We start from the raw sequence: 27450 nt of genomic DNA on the forward strand, positions 1-27450 counted from the left end.
GAAGACTGTGCCAGCGCTTGAGGGTGAAGATTCTAAAGTGTTGCTTGTTTTCCCTGGAAAGGCTCATGGTGCTGACAGCGTGTCCAGGAAAGGTTCCACACAGCAGGCAGCAGATGGAAAAGACAAAATCTATTTTCTCACACTCAGTGCAAGTCATATATGGGAAGAGGATCATAGACTTACGGTAACTCCCCATGAAGATTGTAAATCTTTCATATTAAAGATGTGTGTGAGCCAGCCCTGGAAAAAAAAAAAGAAGAGTGCTGTGAGGTTTTTATTTTCTCAAAGAGTCACTCTTTTGCAGGCTCAGACAGACTTGAACAGCAGCACACCTGAGTGCAACCTTTAATTTGAAGATGCAAACACATAAAAGAGCGGGTGAATAAATAACGTGGATTCCAGAATGCCTACATTCATTATTTCAATCATCAAACGTCCTCAAATTTCATTGCCATCCATTCGTCTTGAGCCTTCATTACGGATCAATGAAGAGCCGTCCACATCAGTACTCGCGCTGTCATCGTCAGGCTTAATCAAGATGTTCCCTGCATGTGGAATTGGCTGCTTGGCAGTCACCATGGCGAACAACTAACGGGTAGATGACCGTGATGCTTCCATGAAACAAATGTAAACTAAGCAAAGGAAACAAAGTTTTGCTCATTAAAGTGACACGCTCACTTTAAGAGCAAAGTGCCGTAGACACTGCATCTAATCTGAGGGATTGAGATTGTCAGACAGAGGACCGCAGCTGTTTCGAGAGTTGAATGCCTTCAGTGTGGCACCACGTTGGAATCAATTCTTGTCCTGCCAAGTAGACTCCTCTTAAAACATGCAGTGCATTGGGTTGAGGAGTTGACCCGACACATTAAGTACAAATTTTGATCCAAAACGGGAGAATACCAATCCATGCTACCAACAATCAGTTATCAGTATATCTATGGTTGAAAATAAAACTAACTGTATGACTAACATTTTCAAAGACAGTGACATTTAATTAACGTCAACTTAAGTGCGCAAGAAAATTGCCCAAAATGGCGACCAGTTGCAGCTCTTCATGCCGTCCAAATCCAATCTGCTGGGGCAAAATACAAAATCTATCTTTGGGTAAAAGTAACCTCATTTCCTCCAAAGCCACAGAGAATGGGTTCAGAAAGGATTAATAGATCTGCTTTATTATTGGAAACCCAAAAAACTGTTTGTACCTTTTCCAAGACAAACGTGTGTTACTTAATGTTTAGCGCCAAGGCAGTAACTTTGAGGGGGAAAGTACAATGAGTTTATTTTCCCAAGAGAGCCCTTAAAAAGAAGGGAAAATGATTTCAAACAGATATCTGGAATGGATTTAAAGCTGTCTGCCCACTAACATTTTCTATGTGGTGGCGTGTGTGATGTCACTGAGTGCAGACAAACACTCAGGACAGGAATCCACACTCACGCACGTTTATTTGTTTGATTAATTTGCACGACGGCGTTCCGTAACCTCGTTCTGTCACGCTCCTCCTTCACAGGTTTATTTTAGCAAGGTGGTAAGTGGCCCCATAATGTCACTGTAATACTGGGTCAGGCTTTTCCAAATGCAATGGAGAGAAAAGCGGCCTGGGAGGAAGGATGAGAGCGCGCGAGATGGGACGAAAACGTCCCTCGTTCATCTTGTGGAAGTAAGTGGCAAAATAAGATCCTCACACACACAAACACACAAAGGACACATGCTGAAACATGCTGAAAAGGATGGCGGACAGTCATGACTATGCTGGCTATTTTGAGTTTGATTTGAGATTCTGAGACAGAATACGCTTCATCTTGTGCAAAGAGTGGGAACAATCAGCCATCGTAGCTCAAAAACAGTAGTCAAAGATCTCATGGCGAGACAGGCGCAGAGATGAAACGTTTCGCGACCAAAGACGAGCTGCGACAGAGATTAAGCATTGTCATATTTGGAGAAATCATCTCACGGTGTGTCTGTGTCTTGTTGAGGCTTTGAATGCGGGAAGGGATTCAACTAACAAGAAAACAGCATGAAATTACACCGAATAAAACTTTTCTTAGGATGTGTGGTCAAGAAATATAATAAAAAAGAAAATACATTTTCTTGCCTTTAGTGTACTTTTTTTTTGTTTTTGGAAAAATAATTAAAAATGAAAAAATTGTAATACCATAATTGGTTTTGAAACTAGTGATGCAATGTTGACATGTCTAGACTAGCCTGATCAGAGTGTCAGTGTTTTCTCTGAAAGGCTTTTAACAAAAATTTATTTCCGCTCAGTTCAGTAAATTTTAGTTCAGTTCACTTATTTTACTTCAGTTCAGTTTCATTTATTTTTTGTTAAATTCAGTAGACCGACATCAAGTCCTACATAGTCTACCCTTGCCAAATTCATTTGAAAAATGATCAACAATATTAGAGGTCACAGATGGAGGAGCGGTCCACTCGCCTGGCTTGCGTGTGTGTGGGAAGCGTTGAGACCAGTTCCTGCTCAGTGTTGGTTGTTCGTCTCAGGTGTGTCCTGCGACCAGATGGGGACCAGTTCAGGGTGTAGTCCAGTCCTCCTTTCGCGTCAAGTCAGCTGAGATGAGTCGTGTTCAAAATGGCATCAATAATATCAACATTGAGTACATACACAGTCTAATTGAGTCAAATGATATTTTATGTAACGCAGTGCAGATGTCTTGTGGCTCCAAACAAACTTCCTAATTCTTTGTCGAGCTGCGAGTGTGTGACGATCGAGCCCAATATATTTTGACTACCAACAAGTGGTTGCTGACACGTGACATGGCAATAATTGGGATTGCGTTTTCTCTCTAGATAATTGTATTGCTTTTAGGGGTCATTTGTGAATTTGCAAAAGAAGTATCCCGAGACAGAAAGGAAGTGTCAGTTCTCCTGGTATGTTTTCTACCCAAGTGTGATATTGGTGTCCCATCTAATAACGCCACGATACTGAGAGAGAAGAGAGAGCCTTAAAAGTCAGAAGAATAAACAGCTGCCCGAGCCTGTGACGTCTCAACTGTCACAATCCTCTAAGGTCGAAGATGCAAAATGGAGACTTTCACAGCTCTGGGTGTGCTCACGCATGTGTTTCTATAATTGTGTGCGCGTCTGTGGACCGGAGGAAAAGACGTGTTGAATATTCACCGCTCTGTCGGCTGGCTGTCAAATGGTGAGGAGAAAAGGGAACTAGTCAAATTACCGTGCGGGCTCGATTCTGTCTCCTGCGCTGACACATCTGTCAAAGATGGGAACAGTCAAAAGCGCTAAGTCGTATTTTTTTTTTTTTTCATCACGCCCTCCTTTTTCTCTCTTAAACATCATTTGAAGGCATCTGGCCATGTCGCCGCATCACACGTATCCTCCTACAAAGACAAACATGCAAACTCAAATATCTTTTTCCTCAATCTCACACTCTACTTTCCCATCTCTAATGCAGGCTGTCACACTATTCCATGATGGATAAGAAGATCTTAAGTGAGCAAAGCCCGGCGGAAATGAACGTGGATCAGATTGGTTGGAGGTGCAGTTACTAGTGATATGAGAGAAAACAGCATGAAGGAGGCATCAGAATTTGATAAAAGTCATTCTTACATTCTTTGCGATTGGAGGTGTGGGTTCAAATCCAACTTCTGACTTGGGACCGAATTTAGGAAGCTGTAAGTTACCCGAAAATAAGTCAACGCAGAAACATATCGAAAATACATACATGTCGGGATGGCCGAGCTGTCTAAGGAGCAATCCGTTCTTGTGATTTGGGACTTCTGCTCTTCAAATTGAGGTGTGGGTTCAAATCCTCCTCCTGAAAAGTGCTGAAAGAAAAAGTCACATGTGGGCAATTCATTTGTCAGCAGCCCCTGCACCTGTCTGTCAAGCTCGAACCAAACAGTAATCGACAGTTCATCAGTCCATTATGTGGATATATTTTCATTTAAAGGCTACAGTGTCACCCTATCACCCACCTCTTCTGTTTCTGTCACAATCATGACAGTTGTAACGCTGGTGATTAATGCTTGAGGAAATGAGCCGGTTGCCAGGGACAAGTGGGAACACTGTAACTTCCCGTGTTCCACAGAGGACGGAATGTTTTGGTGCCCAACGTTGAGCCTTTAGCTAATTGGCTAAATCAGCTCACTGGGGCTTAATTAGAAGCAACTCTCAAACACGCCCAAATCCACAGACTCTTTATTTACCCCCAATTTTGTTAGGAGAGAAGGGGGGGGGGGCTTGGAGCTCTAATTAACCAACAGTGGTGGCACACATGTATGCTGTGCTTTTGTCACCCATAAAAAGACAAATGAACACCCACAGGAGATATCCGCCAGTGAAACTGCATAGACATGTTAACTAGAAACCAGAAAAGAAAGGGCAAGACAACTGTTTAAGGGAATGTGATAAAGATTTGTGTAGTAGGTAAGTGACAGACAGTTTCGGAAGAGAGTAGGAAGGAGGCAGAGAGGTAGAGTGAAGGAGTGTAACAAAGTGTGTGAGAGGGAGTGATGAAGATGGAAGGGCAAGGATGGTACCAGACTCACGGAAAGGACTAGTGTGTGATCTGTCTTTACTGTGTTTGCCAGCCATAAAGGCGACAATTCTTAGAGGTGTCTCAGTTTACAGTTCAACGTCATAGTTAATGAGGACCATCAGAAAATGTGTTAGTAATTGTACTCGTATCAATTCAATCAAAATGCACATAAGATATACAGTATGTATCTTACGCTGTGCGAGCGCTTGAAAGTTACAGCAGAAAACTTGAGAACGCCAGCATGTGTGTGAGCATGCTCTTCAAAAAGTGCTGCGCCACACTGTGCCACGTATGGATTCATTGATTGACAAGATGACTGGAAGCTTCGGGGTGTGAGCCATCGAGTTGGCTCGCTCAATGTGTCCTTGTCTTGTGAAGGACTGTGATGAGCACGCTATCAAAACCCTGCCCAGGTAATAACCTGCGGAAGCCCTCGCAGAATGCTGCATTTAATCAGTACTATATTTTTAAGGTGAATTTTCACAGACAGTTGTGCTGTGTAACCACTTTTAACAGAGGCGGTAAAAGTACTCAGACTCTGTACTAATGTTGAAGTACTTGTGTAAATAAGACTGGTAAAAGTAGAGTTACTGGTGAGACTTCACTACTTAAGTAGCACTGATATGATTCCTTTACGAAAAGTTCTGAAGCATACACTCAAATGTACTTCTGTATAATATTAAAAGGTATGTATTTAAAGCAAAATGAGCTACTGCTGTGCCACATGATCACAAACTCTTCCACTACTGAGGCTGTCAAATCGCCAAACTGTAGTTAGACATGACCAGATTATCCCTTGACCTACAAAGTACTCAAGTAATAGAATTATACCCAATTCGCTATAACAGAACTGATTAAAAACCTAAAGGTGAACAGTGGGGGGGGGGTTTTGTACTAATGCAATAATAATAATGAAATTTATATGCCTACCTTATGGGATACACACACATAGATACACACAGCAGTGCAGTGCAGCGGGCTGACAGTCGTCCTTCTCCTGCCTGACTGCAGTGAGCGCACCTTCAGCCATTCATCAGTGTCACCCCGTCGCCGCCGGGTACAGCCCGGAGCCCATCGCATCTTCATTACAGTCCAAATAAATCTGAGGGAAAAAAAAGCCCACGGATGATTTATTAGCTTCCGATGGCGTCATGCTGGTTAGCATGGTCCGACGCCACTCAGGCCCAAAGAGACTGTTCTCAGACACGAGCAGCGGAAATGTGAGGTGACAGAGAAATGTTAGTGAGATGATACCAGTGGGTGATGCCTCATAAAATCTAGTAAAGTGCCTTTCGTGTGCCTGGGACCAATTTGTGGAGGGATAGGTTTTGCTTTGTGCAACCAGGTGTGACTCATCGGCCAGCCACAACATTAGGGACACACCTACAATGAAGCGAGATAAAATGAGAGGGTCGAGTGCAGTGGTGATGAGCTCCACGGGATCATTCCAAGAGATCCTCTCTTGTGACATAACAGTCATACAAAGCATATTGTTCATTATAGAAGCTCAAAAAAATATTATCCCAGCTGCCACATATTTATATAACTTGAAGTATTCAAATGACTTGTCAGACTTTGGTTTTAATGATGATACTAATGATGCATACTAGCCATAGAATTAGGTAGGCGAGCCTTGCACAGTCTTGAGGGTTTTATGCAAAATGTGCTCTTACAAAAATAATGATCCATTTTGATTGGGACTCAGTAAATTTAATAATACTCTTAACTGGATTTATTATTGCAATTATAGGGAGCAAAGTCCAATGGTATTCACAATGAAACATTTTCCTATTATTGCAAATGGCCTCTGAAAAAAAACGTATTGCATTTTCAACCACAATTTTATAAACAGCTCCCAACGTGATGCAGTTCAACACTGTTGCAAACAACCTGAAAAAGAAACTTTTTTTTTCTACAAGGTTGCAGATAATTTAATGCAGCTCTAGGATTGGATCTATAACAGAAAATAAACTAAACGCGTTCATTGACAGATTTTTCTCTTTTTCCATTTAGGCCACTCTTCTGGCTTCAACACATGGACAGACTTGACGGGCAAAAGTAAGATAAGAAGACTACTGCAGTGTGATAAAGACACGTGGGGGATGAGAGTCAGTCAGAAATGGAGTGAGCGAATCAGTGGGAAAGCAAGCATAGGAGTTGGACGCTCCCCTGGCTCTGAGCTCCATGTGGTATCAGGATGAGGGATTGCCTGCCAGCCCTCAGCCCAGGCCTGTACTCAAACGCCACACAAGGATTCCCTACTGAAACCATTAGTCTGGGCATTAAACGCTATTAGAGCACACACACATACACACTCTTGGAGAAGCAAGACGAAGAAAAAGAAGAGTGGCTGTGAGAAGCCATCTGTTTGTTTTTTTTTGCTTTAATGTTCTCTCACTCATATTTTGCGTGTGAGTGTGTGTGTGCTGCACTCACGTTGTTTACGGGGGGGGCTGAGGGCGTGTCCCCTGTGATCCAGGTGTAATTGGGTTAGTGACAACCATGACAATGTGACACCTGCACTTCTCAGCTTGCACCACTGTGCTGGCCTGGAGTCAGCTGGAGCTCATCTATCTGGGAAGACCAATCTGGAGTCCTCTCAGGATTGAAAACACTGTGAGGTACACCTGGACGTTGGAATGACAATGCAATACAAGAGCTGTAACAAAATATTTGTCAACAACAACCATATGAAAATATGCGGCGAATTTCATCCATGGTTTTTCTCTGCACACAAAACCATATCCGCCCAGGATGAACACTAACAAATGGATGGATGGATGTTGCATCGTTCCAAGTTAAATACACAGCACAAAGCTGAGACTCAACCCAAGCTACAGGCTATACTTGAAGCAAGCACACTTGACTTCTTATGCGGAGAACTGTGCGAGCCAGAGAAAGGGTTGCAAGGAATACTTAAGTACATATTTACTTAAGTGTAAATATGTTCAAAGTGTGTGAGAGGGGTACGATGATAAAATCACTTACAGCATGTGCCACTGGACTGTATCCCCCTATTTAAAAAGGGGTTTTCACTGTACAATGTCAAGACATTCTCACACAAACTCCTTCCTTACTGTGGTTCAGAAAATTGATTTATTTTGAAGGATGCAACCATTTATAGCTGCAACAAACAGTACTGTATAGTAATTTGAACATTTTTTTTCTCGTTCATAATCAACTCAAAGTATTGGACAAAGTCCACTGGTAGAGCCACTCAATGGCACAAAATGGTTGGATGGATGGGCCGGACAATTAGGCGTAAAGTTGTAGGACATAATGGGAAGGGTCGCTTTACCTTTCTGGGAAGTAAAGCTAAAGGTGAGAAGGTCAAAACTGTGAGGATCTATTTAATAAGAAGCTGTGGGCTGCCCAGACGGCTTGAAAAGGAAAGGTTAGGAAAGAATGAGGGATGGGGGCTGCAAAGGTGAAGAGAACTTTTACAATGGGCGGAGGGGCTTAATTTGCTCTGCAAGGTAAGGGTGAGGAAACAAAGGGAAAGGCAGAGTGAGTATTCGACAGCAGGAGAGGAGAGAAAGTGTTGGGGTGCTTTTGAGGGGGGAGGCAGGGGGTATATAGGTGTGTGTGTGTGTGCGTGTAGTCTGTAAGGTTGTGCAGGGGGTGTCAGTACAGATGCTCTGTGACCAAGTGTCACAACTCGGGCGAGGAAGCCGAATCCAACAATTAATCACCAGGCCCCTGTGCTTGTAATCAAACTGGCTCTAGCCATGATGTATGAGGCATGTCACAATTACCGAATCTCACACACACAGGAGCTCTCAGAGTTGATCATGTGCACGCATGCATACACATAAGCATGAGGATGAATAGACACATGCGCAGCCTCTGGGAGATCACTGTGGCTGTCTTCCAAGGCCTCACAACCACAAACACAAACATCATACAAAGCCATTGTGTTATAATCTTAGTCAGCAGCACCCCAGTGGGCAGTGATTGGGCGAGACTAGATGGAGGGGAAGAATTAGAAAGTGAATCTGTGGGAGTCGAGGTCTAATGAGGAAGACTGTGAATAATGCGAGCAGAAGACGGATGAAAAGCAGAGACAAGTACGGGAGACACGAGAGGGGTGAGGTCGTAAAAGAGCGAATCACGGTGGAGATAACGAGGGGGAGAGAGAGCAGGAAGTGATGGCTGAGGAGGGGGAGGAGGGATGAAGAGGGGGATCCGTAGGGATGGTTGGGGTTGTGAGGATGAAGCTCTTGGTCAGCGCTTTCCAGGGAAGATGGCGGGCAGGCCAGCTGACAGGATGAATAATTTAGGACGAGGTGAGGACATTGATCCCACAATGCACTTGTGCCTGACCGCAATGTGCCAAACGCATTTCCTCACACGTGCAATCATGTCCGTCAGACTCCCATCGAGCCTTCACACTATACATTTCTGCAATATACAGAGCATATTTGGGATTTTAGCTTCTATTTCCAATTTTATTTCATTTTATAAAATAAGCAGGAAATATTTTTACATATAGGCCCTCAGTAGACTTGTGTTGTATTTATTTGTTTGCATGTGTATAAAACAAACGTTTACGATTAAAATAATAAAATGAAAAAATATATTTAAAAGAAAAGCTGAGCGCTACAAACACTAATAAAAATCCCCAAAACTATTATATTAACATTTACTATTATATTCATGTATTTATGTAAAGAAAAATAGCTTTGTATTGGATAAAACAAAAGAGAACGTAAAGAAATAAACTGGTTTTATTGTCTAATTGGCATACACAGTAGTAATAATATATTGGTTGAATGCCTTTAAGGGGTGTGGTCAAATAAGTGACAACAGAATCTGAGGTTGGTTGGTCTGCGTGCAAGCATCTGGGCGTGAGCTGTGGTCAACAGCAGCTCCTTGCGAGCATTTTCATTTAGTATTTGTGAGCTTGACAATGTTATCGGTAGTGGTGGGTCTCTTTGCCCACCCATGAGGGCATCACTACCATAAATGTTCAATGTTTTTTTTTTCACTTCACTTGTGTGGCAGCAAATCTTAAGCTTAGGATTTATATTATACGGTATTTTTCAACCCCCTCATCGACACCGTTGGCTGTGAATGAAGCCACCTTTCAGTAGCCTGCTCCTTCCTGTTTGGACCACTTACTTCCTGTCTACACCGCCTGATACTTCCTGGTTGAGTCACATGCATTTGACCCCGCCGGTTTATGTCAGCCAAGCTAAACACAACCGCTTCCACTCTACTTCTGTAAGCAAAGAAATACATTTTTGGATCAGTGAAAAAAAAGGGGGGAAGGGGGGCCACCATAACAACCACTAGACTGCTAATTTTAATATTTTGTTGGTTTATAACTTGGCTAGTCTTGACATCGACCTTTTTGGGGGTTCCCTCAGGCTGTGGCACAACACAAAACCATTTTTTAACCGTGTTTCTCCCGAATCTCTCTGGCTTTTCAGACAGCTCTCCTCTTCATTCATCACACAGCCTGAACAAGTGACCGAAGAATGACCTCGCTCGCGCGCACACACACACGCATACACACACACACTCGGCAAATGCACAAACACGGCATCAACACGCACAAAAGCGCGATTAATTCATCACAAACGACGGATACCTTGGAACACATGCTCAAACACGCATGTGGGGTACACACACAAACACACACATATTCCCATCACATCCGTTACAGATGGCTTCGCCTCCTCCTCCATCCTAAATGAATATAAATATGTCTGCTTGACATCATTCATCTGCCAGGCGGCGTTATTGCACTTACTTTTTCAGCCAGCAGAGGCAGTGTTGTCCTCCCTCCTGTGCAAAAAGAGAATGAGGAAAGGAGAATTACAGTGCCACAAATACCAGGCTCCAACATGACTAAAATGATCATCTTTACTAAAATAAAAAAATAAATAAATCAACTGTCTTTCCAGTATGTCCGCTTACTGAATGTTTTATTCTGTACCCATCTTGCGTAGTCAACGGTGATCCAATCTCCCCTCTTGACAGGAAATGTCCACAATAAAGTATTTGAAAGCCCATTAGCAGCACTTTCCAGCGCCGCGGAGCCAGCAGCAACCCGATATCATCGGCGCGAGTCCCGATGAAGATGATGGCCAGATGACAAGTGAGTGAAGAAGGTGAGAAAGGGAACAGATAACGCTGATGAGAATAAAATGAATCCAATGGGTGAGTGAGCGATACAAAGTTTTAAGGCCCAGAATGAGGAAATTGAAGAGCATGCCATGGACAATCTTTTAAGATTTGTTGTTTAGTAGGATTACTAATAACTGTTTTCATGAAATATTTATGGAGTGGGGCACAAGGAAGCTGCTATTATATTTGGGTGCAAATTTGGGTTTTAAAATTAATTGAAAAAGGGCATTTCCCTATCTTGAATTGCAAAATGTCGGCATATGGTGGGTATCAATGGTCTATCATTTGGTTTTATTCCAAATTAGAATTGGACGGCCTTGACAAAGGTCGGTGTGCTGCTGATAGCTATTCTACTCATTTACCGCAAGCTGGTCAAAATCCATTTGCCCAAACGAGGAAATAAGAGAAAACTAAATAGTTATATTAATCATAAAACATTTAGTAAGTGTTTAAAGTAACAATTCTTAAGTCAACCTCAATCAATTTTAAACACCTTAATTTAATAATAGATAAAATGCTGTTTTAACCCCCGGAATTGTTTTTTGTTTCTTTTACAGTGCACTTGCAATACTGAGGTCTCGCAACGTTTCTTTTTTTTTTTTTTATAACTACCCAAATATGACATTTGTTGGATTTGAGCTACACGGTACACACTGTTACATACATCTAGTACACAGATTTACACATGCGGGACTTGTACCTGTTTCGAGCCACGTCCAGCCTGCGATGACACCCACCATGTGAGCTTCTAGCAACGGCGAGTTCACGTGCAGTGCGTGCTGAGTCCTTTGGGAGGCAACAACGGTTTCACATTGAACTGGGTGCCGGCAATGTGTTCTCCATGTCATTAAAGCCATTAGGGAAACACTAGATTAACATTAGGGCTGGAGTTGTGTCTTAGCACGTTTTTGTCTCTTTGGCATGCACCAGCATTAACAAGCTTTTGTCTTGAGTTTTGCTCAGGCTTTCTTCTCTGTGGCAAGCTGCTTAAGCATCTATTTGATGTACTTGATATTCAGCTTGAGGTCTAAATACTAGCACCCTCACCAGTAAGACACAGCAGTGCACAGGGTGCACTAGTAGAACACGCATTTTTCTAGTAAGATAAAACTGTGTACTAGTAGTACTAGTAGTAAACAGATATCACGACTGCACAGTTTCATCTCACTAGTAACCTTTAGTTGTTCTACTAGTGTACACAACTCATTTGATTCGCATGCAGTAATGTCATATAGCAGTGAATGGAAGTCATGGAAAAAACATTACCAGTAAGACTGAATATGCATTCTTACTAGTGAGGACAAATTGCATACTCGACCAGGAGAGCATAAGAGAAAAAAAAAGCTTGCATTGATATTTCTGCTAAGTCCACACTAATAAGGCAACTAAGAGCACTAGTAGAAATATTAGGTTGCACTAGTAGATTAATAGTCTTATTAGTTGTTTCACTACTGCCTTCCACTATTAAATTATATTAGTGATCACCAATAGCACACCTAGGGCACACAATAGAAACATTGGACTTTACTAGTGAGGCAAAACTGTGCAGTAGTTAACATCTGCGCTTTACTAGTACTGCCAGTTATGTGCTAAATGTTAACTAGTAGAAATGTATGTACTAATCAAAATTTATGTTACCAGTGGCATGCAATTCTCAACTTGTTCACATGTTTTCCTCATTGGTATAATGAAGTTCTTAAAAGTTAATACAACCCAGTTGTTCTATTAGTGTGATGAATTGTCTTACGAGAGAGGCCAGAATGTACTAGTCAAAAAAAATGCTCAAACAGGTCGCAGTACCTTCTCTCCTTGTTTCACCTTCAGTGTCTGCACACGTCACCACTAGGGGCAGTAGAGGGACATAATGGATGTCCATCTATTGGACCCGCTCTGTTGTGTCTGTATGTTTTGTGACCAAAACATTGTTCGTGTCCATTACGGCTTGTCCACATCAAATCAAAATATAATAGTTGGGAAGGGAATTTTTCAGCTCAGATAGAAGAACAAGCCATCATAATCATAAAGCACCCTCCAGTAAAGCAGAAAGCAATATGTCTGCATAGAGGTCAGATGGAGGTCAGTGTGGAGTGTCTGTCCTCCTCCTCCTCCTCCTCATTCCTGTGACAAAAGAGAGCCAGTTTGGTTGCCAAGGAAACAGGCTTTTCCATGGCGATGCAGGAACACGTGGGACGGGCAGGGCGGCTTTGTTTCGCCGGTGATGAAACGCCCGCCGCGTGCATTTTATAAATCGGACGACTCGCAGTCGCGAATCCGTGGGCTCATCTAGCACAGCCTGATTATGTTCAGTGGAGCTTGTGACACTGATCATTTTGCCTGTTTTATCATGCCGGGCAGTGCCTCATTGTTAGGTTTCCTGACATATACATGCAGCTGAGAGCACAGATAGTCACTGCAAACGCCTTCAGCGACTCCGCTGCAAGTAAAGCAGATGCACCTGGCCAAATAAACACTTTCCACGCACAAGGCGCACATTAGGCCAGAGCACACAATTCGGTTTTGTCCTTTGTCGTATCTGAGCGAACACTACTGTTTGGCTTAGCACAGTGGGGGGGGGAATGGCTGATCACTATGGCAACTGTGTGTGCCGTTCTGCTACAGCTGTGATGTATATGGTGACACTTTTGACCCTCGGGTGAACTCTATAACGCAAGCTAACGCAGCTCGAGCATGATTTTTTTGTCTTTGCTGTCGCTAACTTACGCTCTCGATCATGCATCGTGTTAAATATGTATTTAGATTCATTTGTAGAAAAGAATTAGGTCTAATTTTATCGTGGTTCTAAAGTGCCATAATGCACCACAGTTGGCTTCAAAATTGTGGTGATGTCTGCAAAGCTTGACTGGTTGACAATTCATTACGATTGGGAAGTACGTGATAAATATAATCTGTGGAAAAACTCAGCCTTCTCAATTGGAAAAACAACCAAACCGAGAGAGATGTCACTTACAAGGTGTCAATGTGGATTTATTGTTTTAAAGTTTTTTTGTTTTATTTTTTTTCCACAAAGCTGCAGTGGCTTCTTATAAATCCAATTAGAGCCGCAAGATAGCGGCCAGAAACATATGATTTTTTTCCCCCACAGATCGTATTTATTGAATTGCTCTGAAATCATAATGACCGTTTTGGAAAAGAAAAAGACAAGTTCAGGTTCTTTTTTTCTTTTCTTTTTTTTTAATCGCAAGCTTTTAAAATTTAATGACGTCATGTTTACTGAACGACCAAACATCCAATGACGTTATCACCTCGCGTGCTGATTTTAAACATAGTTAGAGGATATTTAGCATGAATTACATTTTAGTGCTCGGTTGAAGAATGACGGTTAATTCTTATTGGCTAAACACCCCTTGACAGCTGGTGAATGCAATTTCATGTGCAGGTTTTTCATTTATCACTATATGTCACGCTGATTATTTTGGAGGAAAGATCTGTGCTTTTTACTGATAGCCTACATGTCAGGAAATGTGTTCCCCTTTCAACAAATAAACATTAAGATTTTTAGTAGACAGTATATTTTAGTAGACCTCAATGCATTTCAAGGGAAAGCAAATAATTATAATAATTATATACACACACACACACGCGCAAGAACACCCCCACTAACACACACACACTTCGCTTGGTTTATTTAGCCCTCATTTGTTTCCAGCTCCCCCCTCGGCTATTGTCACACAACACTTGCTCAAAACCTCTGCTGGCACACCATTTTCGCTGGCATTTAAAGTCAGGAAGCAAGTTGTCTCACATGTAGGAAGGGACAAATCCAAAACACATGTAAACACAGCGCAAGAGATCATTCCCTCCAGTGGCGCTCTTCCACACATGAGGGAACATGACGTGACAGAGAGGACGTGCAAAGGTCACGCAACTTTGCGGGCCCTCCCTCGCACACAAACACTTGCGTCACGGGCCACACAAAGCAACGCAAAGCAAAGCAACACTTGCATATGAGCTGCCTCAATCAGCACTTGTCTCCTCATGTCTGGTTTCTTTTTGCTGACATGCATGGTGTCTCGTGCATGTCTGCCACTAGGAGTGCTGCAGCTTAGAAGTTGGAGAGCCCTGAATGTTACACAGCTGCTGCTGCCGCCGCCTCGCTCTGATCCTACTCCGGAGCTGACACTCCATAAATGCACATAAGCAGACACCTTCTTAATCATACACATTATTGTTTTTTTTATTGGGAAACAATTGGTTCCACATGCTGTGAACATATATTATATGGGACATAGCTATAGCTTTGCGAACCCAGAATATGTTCAAAATGATTCAATGAAATCAAACCGTCACCAGCATGTGATCCAGATATGTCAATGAAAGAAAAATGAAGTGAACACTGGCTGCCCTTAAATCATTCCTATGATTGTGATAATGTGATAAAGTCGAGGTTCAATCTTCCTCTAAAAATCCTGCCCTGACGCTTACTTTCTGAGCAGGGAATTCTGATTCTTCTTTTTGACAAAGCGAGCGTATGTCCTGCAGCGGCTCGTCTGTCCTGCTTGTGGCAATCACAGCTCAAGAGGGTCGTGACCTCCCAAAATACACTCAGACCTGCACACTGTAAAAATGCAGGCCTGGTGAGAGGGAACTTGTAGCGCTATTATAAATGTCACTGGGGCAACACCAAATTAAGCTGCCATCTTTTAAAAAAAACACTAGGGCACACTTTTGGGGTTGTCTTTTGGATGTTGCGATCAAGATGGGCTGGCAACTAGACCAAGGTGAACACATCCACTCCCACTCGCCCAGAATCAAACCTCCAGCTCAACCGTGAATCGAAAATGGATGGATAGAGTGCTACATTAACAAGATACACATCTATGGCAATACAATTCATGGAAAAAAATATTAGCAATTACATTTTGCTAGTAATTGCAGGTCAGTGACGCTTCTAGAGCCTAAACAAGCAAAGAAGGTCTTGCTGGCTGATGGAACGGCTAAAATGACACCAGATTGCACAAAGTTGTGTACTACTTCTATGTGATCTTGTCAGTAACAGCCAAAGCACAACAGGGGTACACACACACCCACGCGCGCATCCACACCTCCGCCCTTCCCTGTCACTGCCAGCGATCCTGCCACCAATGTTGAGCAGGTGACCTTTTCTTTCGGCTAATCCACACCAAAAAGCCCTAATTACTGCTGCCGCTCCACCAACCTCTGCTGTCCCAATAATCAATACAGCCGATTGACCGGCAGATCACCCCGTCAAGAGGCAGACGCCTTACATGTGACTCAACGTGTGTGTATGAGCTAGACAGTGATGGCATTTCCACAGTGAGCAAACTTAAAACAACACAAGCATCCTCAAGAGGGGAAAAAGAAGAGAAAGTGAAACAAAAGTTGAAGATGCTGGATCACTTAGTGTTCTCCAGATTTGTCATTATATTGTTAATGAGTCATGTCACAACATAAGTGATTGGAATGACCAAAATATGTTTCCACTGTATCTGTAATTTTTTTTAAGTATTTACTTGAGTATTTATTTTTCTGGTGACTTATTTTTACTTCATACATTTAAAAACAGTTACCACTTTCTTAATTTTTCAAAATAGGAACATTTGTCACATCTTTCATTTTTTTATTTTTTTATTTTTTTGGACGGAAGCTTCCAAAAAAAAAAAAAAAAAAAACTAAACCAATAACATTTAGTGTTTTTGTTTACAGTGCTAATGCTGCTGTACTGGAGTTGAATCAGTTTTATACTTTTTTTCTCTTTTTACACAAGTATTAATACTTCTACTTCCAATAAGAACAGCGTGCGAGTACTTTTGCCGCCACTGATCAATGCAATGAACATGTCAAATAACGTGGCATATCGTTTTTTGTTTTTTTTTAAATGCAGGTGTGTGGACATTAACTATGATGAGTTGACAGCAAAGAATACACATCACCTAACATTTCCTCACCTGCATTTGTGTGTTGTAGAAGTACTGACCATGAAAGGCCTGGAGACACTGCAGGAGCAAGAACAATAAAAAAAAGTCAGAAACAATGTTATCAGGCAGGAGAAGGAAGTTCCATTTTCGATGCCGCTACAAAAACACAGCCATATCTGTGAAAACTCCATTTCCTCCCATGTTCTTTCTCTCCATGTCACTCTCGCTGACAGACTTTGATTTTACGAGACAAGTTAATGAAAAGGCACAGCGCATAATGAAAAGGCACAGCGCAGAAAGAAGGCTGCACCTGCCAGCGAGCGAGCATGCATACCTGCAGGCGCATTTGTGTGCTTGTCTTCGGGTCCTCGAGCAGTATTGCAGCCATGACGAGGGAGTTTGAGGGTGATGAGATGTGCAGGATACGGTTGCATAATGTGGCAAAAAGCTGAAAGGCAAAGAAGGAAAATGACACTTTAGGAACAAATGTGAGAACATTTTAGCATAATTGGATAAGTTAATTTGAACTTACGTTGTACGCTATAATGCATATGTTATTTTTTAAAAGATGCATATTCATTAAATTTGCTCAATTATAGCAAAATAAATCAAATTGTTTTAAATTCTGAGAATTTCATATAAACACAGTTGGGGTTTTGACAGTGCGTAATAATCGTATTTATTTATCATTGTGTGCAAATGCTCTTATTAATCCAACGCCATACTGCACTGCTCAGCACTGTTGCTACAGCGACAAATAATAGCTGCATTTTCTCCATTTTACTGACCTGTGACCAGCTGTGGTTAATCTTCAAGCCGTGGAGTCAATAACTTGCAAACTGTCCATTGCTATGACAAAGATTTTAACCTTACAGGGCTCACGTGCTTTAATTCTTGGGTTTCGTAATTAGAAAACAGTCATGGATGATAGAGTGGACAGCTGAAGCATTCCCCGAAGTAGCAATATGTAAGACTATAACGCTATCTAACGACATAAATAGCTACATCACGTTGATATACTGGCTGCATGGGTAGATTTGAAAGCGTCCTATCGGCGTTAAAGCTGCAATAAATAAAGCGTGCAGTGTCTCGTATGGCACAAAATGGCCGTAATATATCTTTGGATGTTAACAGATTCAATAACAGTGACTCAACAATTGCCCTCTAGTCAGTAACAATCTATGTACGTTGTTGCTCCATAGGTGCTCATAGAGTTCAATAAAAATGTCCAAATCTTTTCCTTATTTCTAATGGCCCTCCACAAGGGAAGGGTCATTTGCGTACAAACGCTGCTTATCTTTGTCTTCAACAAAAAGCATTTCTACTAATTAATGGGCCATTACATTAAGTTTTGTGATTTCTGTTTAGCTAGCACATCTGAGTGAACAGTTTAGAGCGGTAAAGTTTGTTCTGGACGCTATCCCACTCGCCGCCATTACAACGGTCCAATTAAGCCACCACTCGCGTATGAGACATTGTTAAGCGTGGAATACATACATATTTTTGGCAGACACAAAATGACTGAATCCAAACGCACTTCACACGAATGGTCAATGTTGTGGGAAGAAACAAAATAATCACCGTTACATAGCGTCGCACTCGAGGCGATGGCGGCCATGTGTTCTTTTTCTCAATGCCACACTTCGGGCGTTGGAGGTGCGAGTGAGCGATGTCTGCCGTCGCGTGGTTAACATTGGTATTACACCTTTCAGTCTCCGCAACAGTAAACAGTTTTATTCTCAGAAATGGGCCATTCGGGCTACGTTGACACTGCAGGACGTGTTACTTAATTTTTGGTTAAAAACCGATCTTTTTATTCATTTACATAACAAATTCTAATGTGAACGCAACGGGTTGGTGATGTGACACGCATGCGCGCAAAGCACGACGCCGGGTGACGCGTGCCCAAAAAAATAAATAAACGTCACGTGGTGTGGTGTTTACGGAAGTAAATATGGTCTCGCATCGAGGAGCTCATTTAAGCATCTCATGTGGACAGAATGGGCCGGAGCAGGTTGAACTATTTTCAGTATATGAGCCAATTTATTGGAGACATCAACTAAAGATGACGTCACGTCATTGCCCCATACAATAAACGACCAATATGCGTCTCCTACTATCCCCACTTTATGTTTCTTATTTCAATTGGGATTCAATTAAAGTTCAATTTAAAGTCAATACTGACTGAAATTAACGCAGATTGATTTGCACATCTGCTTTCCATTCACACCTGAGACCTTGTAGCACTAACAACTCACAAGACACCAGGGAGCAAAAAATGGGGCCAATTTGGACATTTTCACTTAGGGGTGCACTCACTTTTGTTGCCACCTCTTCAGACAGTAATGGCTGTACGTTAAACTATTTTGAGGGGCAAACATATCATTGTTACAAATATGAATGTACATTCTCGCAAAGTGTAATTTCTTCAGTGGTGTCCCGTGAAAAATATTTAATGAAACATTTACAAAAATGTGTCAGCATATGCATGTATGTATGTGTGTGTGTTTGCCTGTGTGTGTACTGAAGACATGCAACCCCACATGCAGAGAGCTGCCCCAGTCAGGCCAACCCGCTGAGTGAAAGCCTGTGGTAATGTTTAGTTTTCGGGGTGAAGAAGAAGGTGAGGAGGGGGGAGGAAGGAGGCAAGGATGAGCGGATGACAAGGTTGAAGTTGTGTGGTTCGACCGAGAGTAAAGAGAAGTCTGAAGGGAGGGCGAGACGGGTCACAGAAGAGCGACAGCAAGAGGGAGGGAAGGAAGGATGAAAAGGTCCAAGCGGGACAGCGTTTTCGGGGAGAGGTCCCACTTGGTCTCGTCATTCAGCCGTCGCTCGCTGACACCTGAACCTCCGCTGACCCGGTCGTGACTGCCCCTGTGGTACAGGAGATATCACGAAGGGGGGCTCACCTTTGGCCTTTCAATCGCCACCACAGTCGGCTCCAAAGAGCTTCACCCAAGTCCTTCTTCACTCTCTTCCACACCTTCATTCCTTGGCAGCTCAGACTTGAATCACCTGAAGTCCATTATTAAACTCGTGAAAAAATATTGTAACTTAAATAAGTCGGCAGACACTTGCGCAGTCTTATTGGACCGGATACGAGAGCTTTATATAAGACCAAGAAGTAAGGCTGCAACAACAACAACAACAAAAAACTTGGCCAATATGCTAAATTGGAATGTAACCTTGTATTTTCTTCTGATTTGTAGTTGTCCGTGTGCTGAAACAATGGCACCTCAGGCTTTCTCTGAAACACTTCACACACAGCAACACACACACTTGTACTTGCGTCCCTGGAGATTGGGGCCTAATCCCGGGTTTACATTGTTAGGACAACAGGGATAATCCTGCTAACAGGGTGTTTATCTACAAAGTACAACCACTGAATCCTCAACACATGCCGTATTGACCCAAAGCCAGAGAGCAGGCAAGACTACGAAAAGGCCTGCAAAAGAAAATGAAGAGAGAGAAACATGAGTGGGAAATAATGGAAGGTGACGGGGCGAGGGGGGCGGGGGACTGCAGTCGAGCACAAGCAGATTGAGAGACGACGACGATAAAGGAAGGGAGATTGCGTGCGGATGAAAGAAGGTCTGAGCTGTCGCGCATCCAGATGAGAGCGTGATGGCATCAATGCAGGACAGGACACAGGCGCTCCCTGCGGACCACGCGCGCCACTGAGAACACATACGCCAAAGAGCATTTAAGCCTTCATTAGCGATAAAAAACACGGAGCACCGAAGAATGCTAATACGATAATACAGCAAGCCGCACTGGGACTTGAGAGTCACATTAGGACGAATCTTATCTCAGTATTGAGTCTGTGCAAAGTGGTCCTCATCAGTGGGTCATAATATATGGCATTAGAAGGGGAAAAAAATGTAAAATACACTTCACAACAATGGCCGATACTTTTGCACAGTCAGCTGCATATTATCATTGTGCATTATATTTTATACAACATCATACTGAATGAGATCAAGCTCCACATAGAGGCCATCCTTCCCTCCAGCGAAATGTGAACTTCAGTGGCTAGCGGCCACTTTCGTAACTAACGCTGCATGTCACAATATTGCCGCGTCTGGCGTTAACTTCTTCTTGGAGGAGGCTTCTGAGCCAAGGCGCGGGGTGGGGGGCGCGGGGGGTTGGGAATATCGGCAGAAGCGCTCCAAGTTTAGCATGCATGTCAGAGCCTGGGGACGCTCCCTGAGCCAAATGCCAGTCTATAGATCGCAGAGGGGACTAAAGATCACATCATCGTCCATCCGGACATTGGTGACACCGGACAACGGACGTGGGAGAGAGGGTGGACCGAATGATCCCTGCCAGGACGAGCTGTTATAGACAGCCGCTGTCATTACAGGGCAAACATGTGCACAATTCCCCCACCCTCCCCGCAACCTCCACCCCCACCTTCCTCTCACCACACACACACACGTACATGAGGCGTGATGGCGACATTATAGACAAGTGCTGTCATTAGGGGAGTCTCGAAGGAGCTGAAACGATAACAACCACTGGAGAGGGAGAGGAGGTGGTGAAGATGAGGGCGACTGTCCAGCTCCATGCAGGTGAGCACGTGCAGTGAAAACAAATAAATAAATAAAAAAAAAAAAATATATATATATATATATATATATATATATATGCACTCGTCTGCAAAAATACCATGTGCACAATTAGAGCGCTCCTTGTGCTTTGTGAATATTTAAATTCAGCCAGGTGAGAAATATTTATTTTATGCTAAAGCTATAAACTAGATCAGGAGTGGGTAAACCTTTTGATTGACGGGCCAGAATGGGTTCGAAAACTTGACAGAGGTGCCGGACCAGGAGCATTTTTTCAAGTTCATTGGGCCGGATTAAAACGTTTAACAGGCCGCATGGGGCCCCCGGGCCGTAGTTTGCCCACCTCAGATCTAGATGCTGAATTTCACATGCTGAAAGTCATGTAGTCTGTAAAAGGTCTCCTCTATTTGTACTCTTTACTGTTTACTCTTCAAATCCAGCCCATAATGAACACACCAATGTTGTGTCTTGCGTCCAAGCAGTTGCCAGGCAACCACCAAAAAACAGCAACAATGCCAAACTTAGCCAATGGAGTAATCTTTTATGTAAACCACAGCGATAACAAGAGTTTATCAGTCTTATCATTCGGTCTTTATCAGAAAGCAAGCATTCATTGTTCCCGAACAGTATTTGCAGAAGACAAAAAAAAGCGTGCCCACGTTTACACTTTTATCAGAGGTCATTGATATCAAGATCTCATTAACGTGTAAATAGGGTTGTTTTGGTTTTGTTTTTTTTACTTGCAGAATAAGGAAGTGTTTGTTGACACAGATGAAGCTTTCGAAAGCCTCCACTTCACATCAATTTGTCTGGATTTGCTCTGATCGCTTCTGTGAGATGCAAATCTAGACTGGTCCATGCCTGGAGGGGACAAGGCAGTCAGTCTCGCAGTGCATACTTTCAGTGCGCTTCTCACACTCTCGCAGTGGGATGCGCTTCAGGGCGTGTACCAGCGACAGGCTTAGAGTTACACCAGTGAGCCGCTCACCTGTCACTGAAACATCTCTTTCAATCTCAACACAACCTGCTTTAGAATACACAATGGCTTTACAATTGTGTGTCCTTACCGGTATCATATCGCTGATTGGCAACTAATTGTGAGGAAAAATATTAGGAACAGCTCAGATTACACCAAAGATAATAAAAAAGAACATTTTAATTAATTCTGTCAGTGTCAATCAAAAGTGATCATTATTTTTTTTTTTAAGAACTCTTGTTTTGGATCACAAGTTAAAAATAAAATGTTGCATTAATACTAGTGCAGCTTTTCATGTGTGAATGATGATAAGTGAGCGCATTTGTCACCATTTGTAAATGACCATCAAAAGGTTGAGCGGTGCCATTTTGTGTCAGTTACCACACAAATTGCTGGCTGATCCCTCCCAGATTGTGTTTCCAGTCAGCACGTGAGAGCCATTGCTCTTTCGGGGCGCGGAGCAGACAGGTGGCTCACAGGTGAGCTCAAACATCCTGACAATCACGCCATAATCCAAACACTCTCCAACATGAAGATATTTCATCTTAACTTCTTTTCTGCCCTGGGCATTGTGCGTTTAGATGTGTGTGTGAGGAGTAAGGCAATGTCGTACTGTTTTTTTTTTTTTTCGCCTTTGTGATATGTTAGCAATTATGGCCTGGAGGCGATGTGGCAACACGTGCTACTTCAGCCGTCAGGAGAACAAAGCCTCAGGTCGTCCATATCAAAGTCTTGGCTCAGGCTGCAGAGTGTTATTGACAAGAGTGCTGCTGGCGTTGCAGTTTCGACGTAGAGGCCATGGTTCAGCTGTGTGTGTTTAACAGACTTGCAAAGTAACCAAAAGCAAAACGTACGGGAGGAAGCATAATGTCGTCGGTGTGATTTGATGATATTTGAAGTGTTGCGCACGATAAATCGTTAACACTGAGGAGGGGAGGCGCATCAACAGCAACCGGGAAGCAGAACGGCATCTCTCCGACAACTTCAACCGTGACCCTTCAACTCAAAAGCCTTTTCAAATGAAGCAAGCCACTATCACACCCTAACAAAACGGAAACTTTACTCCTAGATTGTTTGAGGGGTTGTCATAGCAACAATAATGCCACCCATTGGTTTGTTTGCAGTGGTTAAACTGCAAGGCCATGCTTGAATGAGACGGGCGGTGATGGGTGTGTCCAAAACATTGCGTCACACTGGAAGTGACTCATTATTTATTGGGTGAAATGTTAAAACTGTTTGCGATAAGAAATGTGGCGTAAGTCACTCCTCCAAATATGGAGATGAAGCTATTTCCTTGAATTCTAAAAGAGGGGACAGCGTATTTTCGAATCTGGTAAAGTGGCCCCTAGTGGCCCTTCAAAAGCATGTGCTTCATTTCTCAGCATTATGTTCTCTGCCCATGTCGACTTTTTGGTCGAATGGCCTCTCCGTCTCTGTAGGATTTTGCTCGCGAAATGACACGTCGTCTCCTCACAATAGGAATCTACGGAGATGGATGGAGGACCGTGCTACTGTTTTCCATTGTGACCGACAAAGCTTTTCCTTGGAGGCTGCTGGGGGGCCACGAGCCTAAGAGAGGAGACAGGATGAACAGCCTGTTTGTCAGGTGTTGTTACTCACATTAGTCACGTAAAAACAAAGAAACGAAGTAGCGGCGGCCGACACAAAGCGCACCCAGCCTCCACTCGGTGTCACCCGATCCCTTCTATGCGAATGTGGGGCTCGATAAGTGTGTGCGAGCGTTTGGAGGGGGAAGAGGGCGCCTCATTGGCTGCCACGCTTGGGTCAAGCCAAGGTCAGGACGTGTGTGATGGATGGAGCTGGAGGCCACAGCCTTCTACCCATCCTCTCGCCTCTTTGGGCTTCAAACCTGATAATAAAGCGGCCTCTCCGTTCACATGTCTTTGTGTGGTCGCGTCGGGACGAGCAGGACTGCTTCATGGAGAAGAGCTTAGCCAGAACCCATGAGATGATCTACAAGGTGAGTTGTGGACAAGCCAGTTATCCTCTAACACCTAACGCTCTGCTAGTTTCCCTCTCGCATACCGTGACGCTTATATATATATATATATATATATATATATATATATATATATATATATATATATACATATACATATATACGAGGTGCCCAGCAGATGCAGCAGAGCAAATAAGCCAGTGGTCACATGATGTCATCCTCGTCATCACCTTCTCCCCGTCTCTCCCTCCATCATACTGTCAATGGCTCTCTCGAATGGCCGTCTTTATCGGCACACGGAGACGCACGTTTGTCGATGGAGGAATTCATTTTGGCTGCCAATCACAATAGGGGAGTGGTCAATGAGCACACATGTGCCAATACCTCGACGACTCTGATGACTGACTTCTGTCTGGTCTTTTTTTTTTTTGGTCTGCTGCTGCTTCCTCACTGGGGGACTCACAGTAGAAACTTTTATGTCGCGTGTTGTGTATCGCGAGTAGGTGTGTGTAGGCAAGGGTGATGTTGAGTGTGTGGAGTTGAACGTGTAGCATGAATGACTGCAGAGACCTTGACTAGTATGTTTATTCCTGCATGGTCCATTTGCATCATATGATAGTGATTAATTAAGGCTTAGTTCCAAATTAAGCATATGGTGCAAAGGTGTTAAACACATTTTTAATCTGGGCCACATCGTGCATATATTTTCCCTGATGAACGGTTTCCCTGTAAAAAAGTATTTCAACGGATGGCTATAAAATGTCTACACACCCCTATTACAATTACAGTTCATGGTGATATGATACAATTAAATGATCTATATTTTTAATCTTTTAAGTGCATCTTAATAACTCCAGGTAAATTTCAGATGCTCTAGTAGGCTTTTCATAACTTTAAAAAAAATTAGCAAGTGCATTTAGCAGGAAACATGAAGTCGACATGACTTATTTGCTTTTGAGTCCCACAAAAAAAATATTTGGCAGTCTGGGTCTGGCCCCTCAAGCTTGGAGTTTGACACCTCTGATGTGGTGCAATAATGTGGACTGCGTGCAAATCATCACGCCCATTCATGCCTGCGTGCCTCGACATCCATCCGGTGCTTTTCTGTACTGCTTCTCCACAATCGGGTCACGACTGACTTTGGGTAAGAGGTGGGGGTACACCCTGAATCGGTCCCCAGCCAATCGCAGGGCACACATAGACAAACAACCCTTCACATTCGCACCTGCAAACGATTTAGACTTAAGAAGTTTTTGGAATGTGGGAGGTAACCAGAGAAAACTCATGCATGGATACTCCACATACTCCACACAAGAAGGCCTGAACCTAGATTGGAACCCTCAACCTTAGAAGTGTGAGGTGGATGTGCCCCACTCCTCATATATAATATAACCTTATTGTAATATATATATATATATATATATATATATATATATATATATATATATATATATATATATATATATATATATATGGATGACTGAGAAGCTATATGCAGACAGATATGAAGAAGCAAAAAATATTTTTTTTAAAAAGTAATTTTATCATGTACGTCTAATGTACCTAATATCCAAGAGGTATTAATTTAACAATTTGTGTTTTTGTGTTCACTGCCGTTCCCTGCCATCGTTTGAAAAGGCTTTTTTTTGGGGGGGGGGGGTTACATTGTACACGTGTAGCAAATCAAAAGGTGAGTGACAAAAAAAGACTAATGAACATGCAATGCAAAAAAATAAATGTCAAATGTTCAGAAATATTTTAGATGATGCAAATGGATAACTTTAAATCAATTTTACTACCTTTGTAAATTTTGCTGCGTATACACATTCAAATAAAAAGAAATAATTGCTGCAAGGCTTATCTAACAAACTACAATTTTATTTGTAATTTGAGTGAAATAAATAATTCTACATTTTAAAGTCTTCTGGTGGATTTCTATCCAAGAATAAATTTTAATCTACACCATGCTTAAATATTATATGGGTATTTTTTTTTAAACTCCTTTTCTGGTCTGATGTTCCCAAAAGTCTGCTTGGAGTTCAAACCACATCAATGAAAAGTCTTAAAGACATTTCCATCAAAAACAGGGCAAGTCAACCTTAAATCAGTCCTCCGCTTAATCTTTAATGGGTCATCTGTCATCATCCAAGTGTTTATTCGTGAACCCTAATGGGAACCATTGGCTACATCAGTCATGTTGTGGAAGTGCAAGAAAAAGAATGTTTCTGGATTGGACAGCTCACATCAAGTCTGCTGTGGTGTTTTGGTCAAACAGGTCCTCTGAGGTGTACTATGACTTGTTGTTCAGGTGCTTGTTTGACCAGTGTGGTCTGTTGTTTGGGCCCGAGTGTGTGTGCGTGTGTGCGTGTGTGTGGGGGTGAGTGTGTGTGTGTGCTGTGACAACAAACTCGAAGTATGACCGTGGGATGACCCGAGACTTTCTTTTGGGGGGTCAGCTGCGTTTCCAATTCACTCACTTGTCTCAACGGGGCTCAAGAGAGAACTCAATGAGGCCGAAACTTTCTATAGTTTCAGGGAGATTTTTTTTTTTTAAATCACGAATGCTAACGTCCAATTTTTCTTCAACGTGTATTTAATGCTATTTTAATTACCTCGTGGTCTACGTTCGTTTATTTGCAAGACTTTATAAATAACCATTATTATTTATTTATTTTAAAAATCTGAAATCGGAGCAATATAATTGTGCGCCATGTTTCAACGAAACGAACGAGAGACGTTTGAGTTTTAAATAAAAACATGAACTACATATTCCCGAGAGTGTTTTGACTTAAAAAAAATGTGACAACAAATAAAGTATATGGCGTAAATAATTCGTTCGGTATTAAATGAAGGAAAAATACGTTATCAAATGTCTTCATATTTCCATACAAATATGAATCGGAAATATAAAACAAACACGTGTATCATATTATCCTTCTTGTAAATTCGTGGCTTTTTCCCTCTTTTCGTTCTAAAAATATATTATTTAATCTACACCAGCGTTCCATTATCAGACCACAATTCGAATTAAACAACGCCATAAAAACACGTTAACGCGGGCGGATAGTTGAAAGGGAATAAATTATTTTTTCAGCATTTCTTTCGCACAAACAAAACACAAAGATTTGCACGCAAGACGACGTCAACCGCATTCAATAAAACATGCATGAAATATTTCAAAACACTTTGACAAGAATAAAAAGCGGCAGAACTTACTCTTTTGCGTGTTTTTGCTGCATCGTCAGCAGGTCTCCACAGCTCCAAGAGACCGGATCTCGCAGGTGGATCGAGGTCCAGGTGAACTGCGCTCATTAATCATGCTTCTTTGGGCGGTTTTTTGCCCTTTTATGGGAGGATGGACTCGCATGCTGCACGCCAGGAATTAAAACAATTATGGGAAAAAACG

The 27450-nt window shown here is 42.4% G+C and overlaps 1 protein-coding gene across 5 annotated transcripts; it reads right to left on the reverse strand.

Moving 5' to 3' along the window:
• Window positions 1-3620: 3620 nt before the first annotated feature.
• On the reverse strand, window positions 3621-27344 carry LOC148321388 (uncharacterized). Of its 5 annotated transcripts, XR_015847007.1 has the most exons (10): window positions 27261-27344; window positions 16875-16988; window positions 16571-16618; window positions 11344-11429; window positions 10434-10537; window positions 10267-10301; window positions 9633-9732; window positions 6948-7138; window positions 5442-5613; window positions 3621-3798 (listed from the first exon to the last, which is right to left on the reverse strand). XR_015847007.1 is itself a non-coding variant. In XM_088319385.1 (8 exons), the coding sequence occupies exons 1-8, from the start codon at window positions 27281-27283 to the stop codon at window positions 7082-7084; spliced, it is 567 nt and encodes a 188-aa protein (XP_088175511.1). In that variant the 5' UTR covers window positions 27284-27344; the 3' UTR covers window positions 6927-7081. The 5 variants fall into 5 exon arrangements, 2 of the variants coding, with proteins under 2 accessions (XP_088175511.1, XP_088175512.1); XR_015847009.1 differs by lacking the exons at window positions 9633-9732; window positions 27261-27344 and adding an exon at window positions 18038-18117; XR_015847008.1 differs by lacking the exons at window positions 9633-9732; window positions 27261-27344 and adding an exon at window positions 17329-17743.
• Between the last annotated feature and the right edge of the window lie 106 nt (window positions 27345-27450).

Source organism: Idiotropiscis lumnitzeri, chromosome 16 (assembly GCF_059441095.1).
Source record: "Idiotropiscis lumnitzeri isolate Australia: NSW breed Sydney's pygmy pipehorse chromosome 16, RoL_Ilum_1.0, whole genome shotgun sequence".
NCBI lineage: Eukaryota > Metazoa > Chordata > Actinopteri > Syngnathiformes > Syngnathidae > Idiotropiscis > Idiotropiscis lumnitzeri.

What these genes read in the sequence shown, in the direction of transcription:
- LOC148321388 (XM_088319385.1), bottom strand. Translation starts at nt 27,283, where the DNA reads ATGCAGCAAAAACACGCAAAAGA. An exon ending in TCTACAACACACAAATGCAG is followed by an intron (nt 11,430 to 16,570) that starts GTGAGGAAATGT and finishes TGCCTCCCAAAG; the next exon opens with GACTCAGCACGCACTGCACG. An exon ending in GGTACAGAATAAAACATTCA is followed by an intron (nt 10,302 to 10,433) that starts GTAAGCGGACAT and finishes CTTTTTGCACAG; the next exon opens with GAGGGAGGACAACACTGCCT.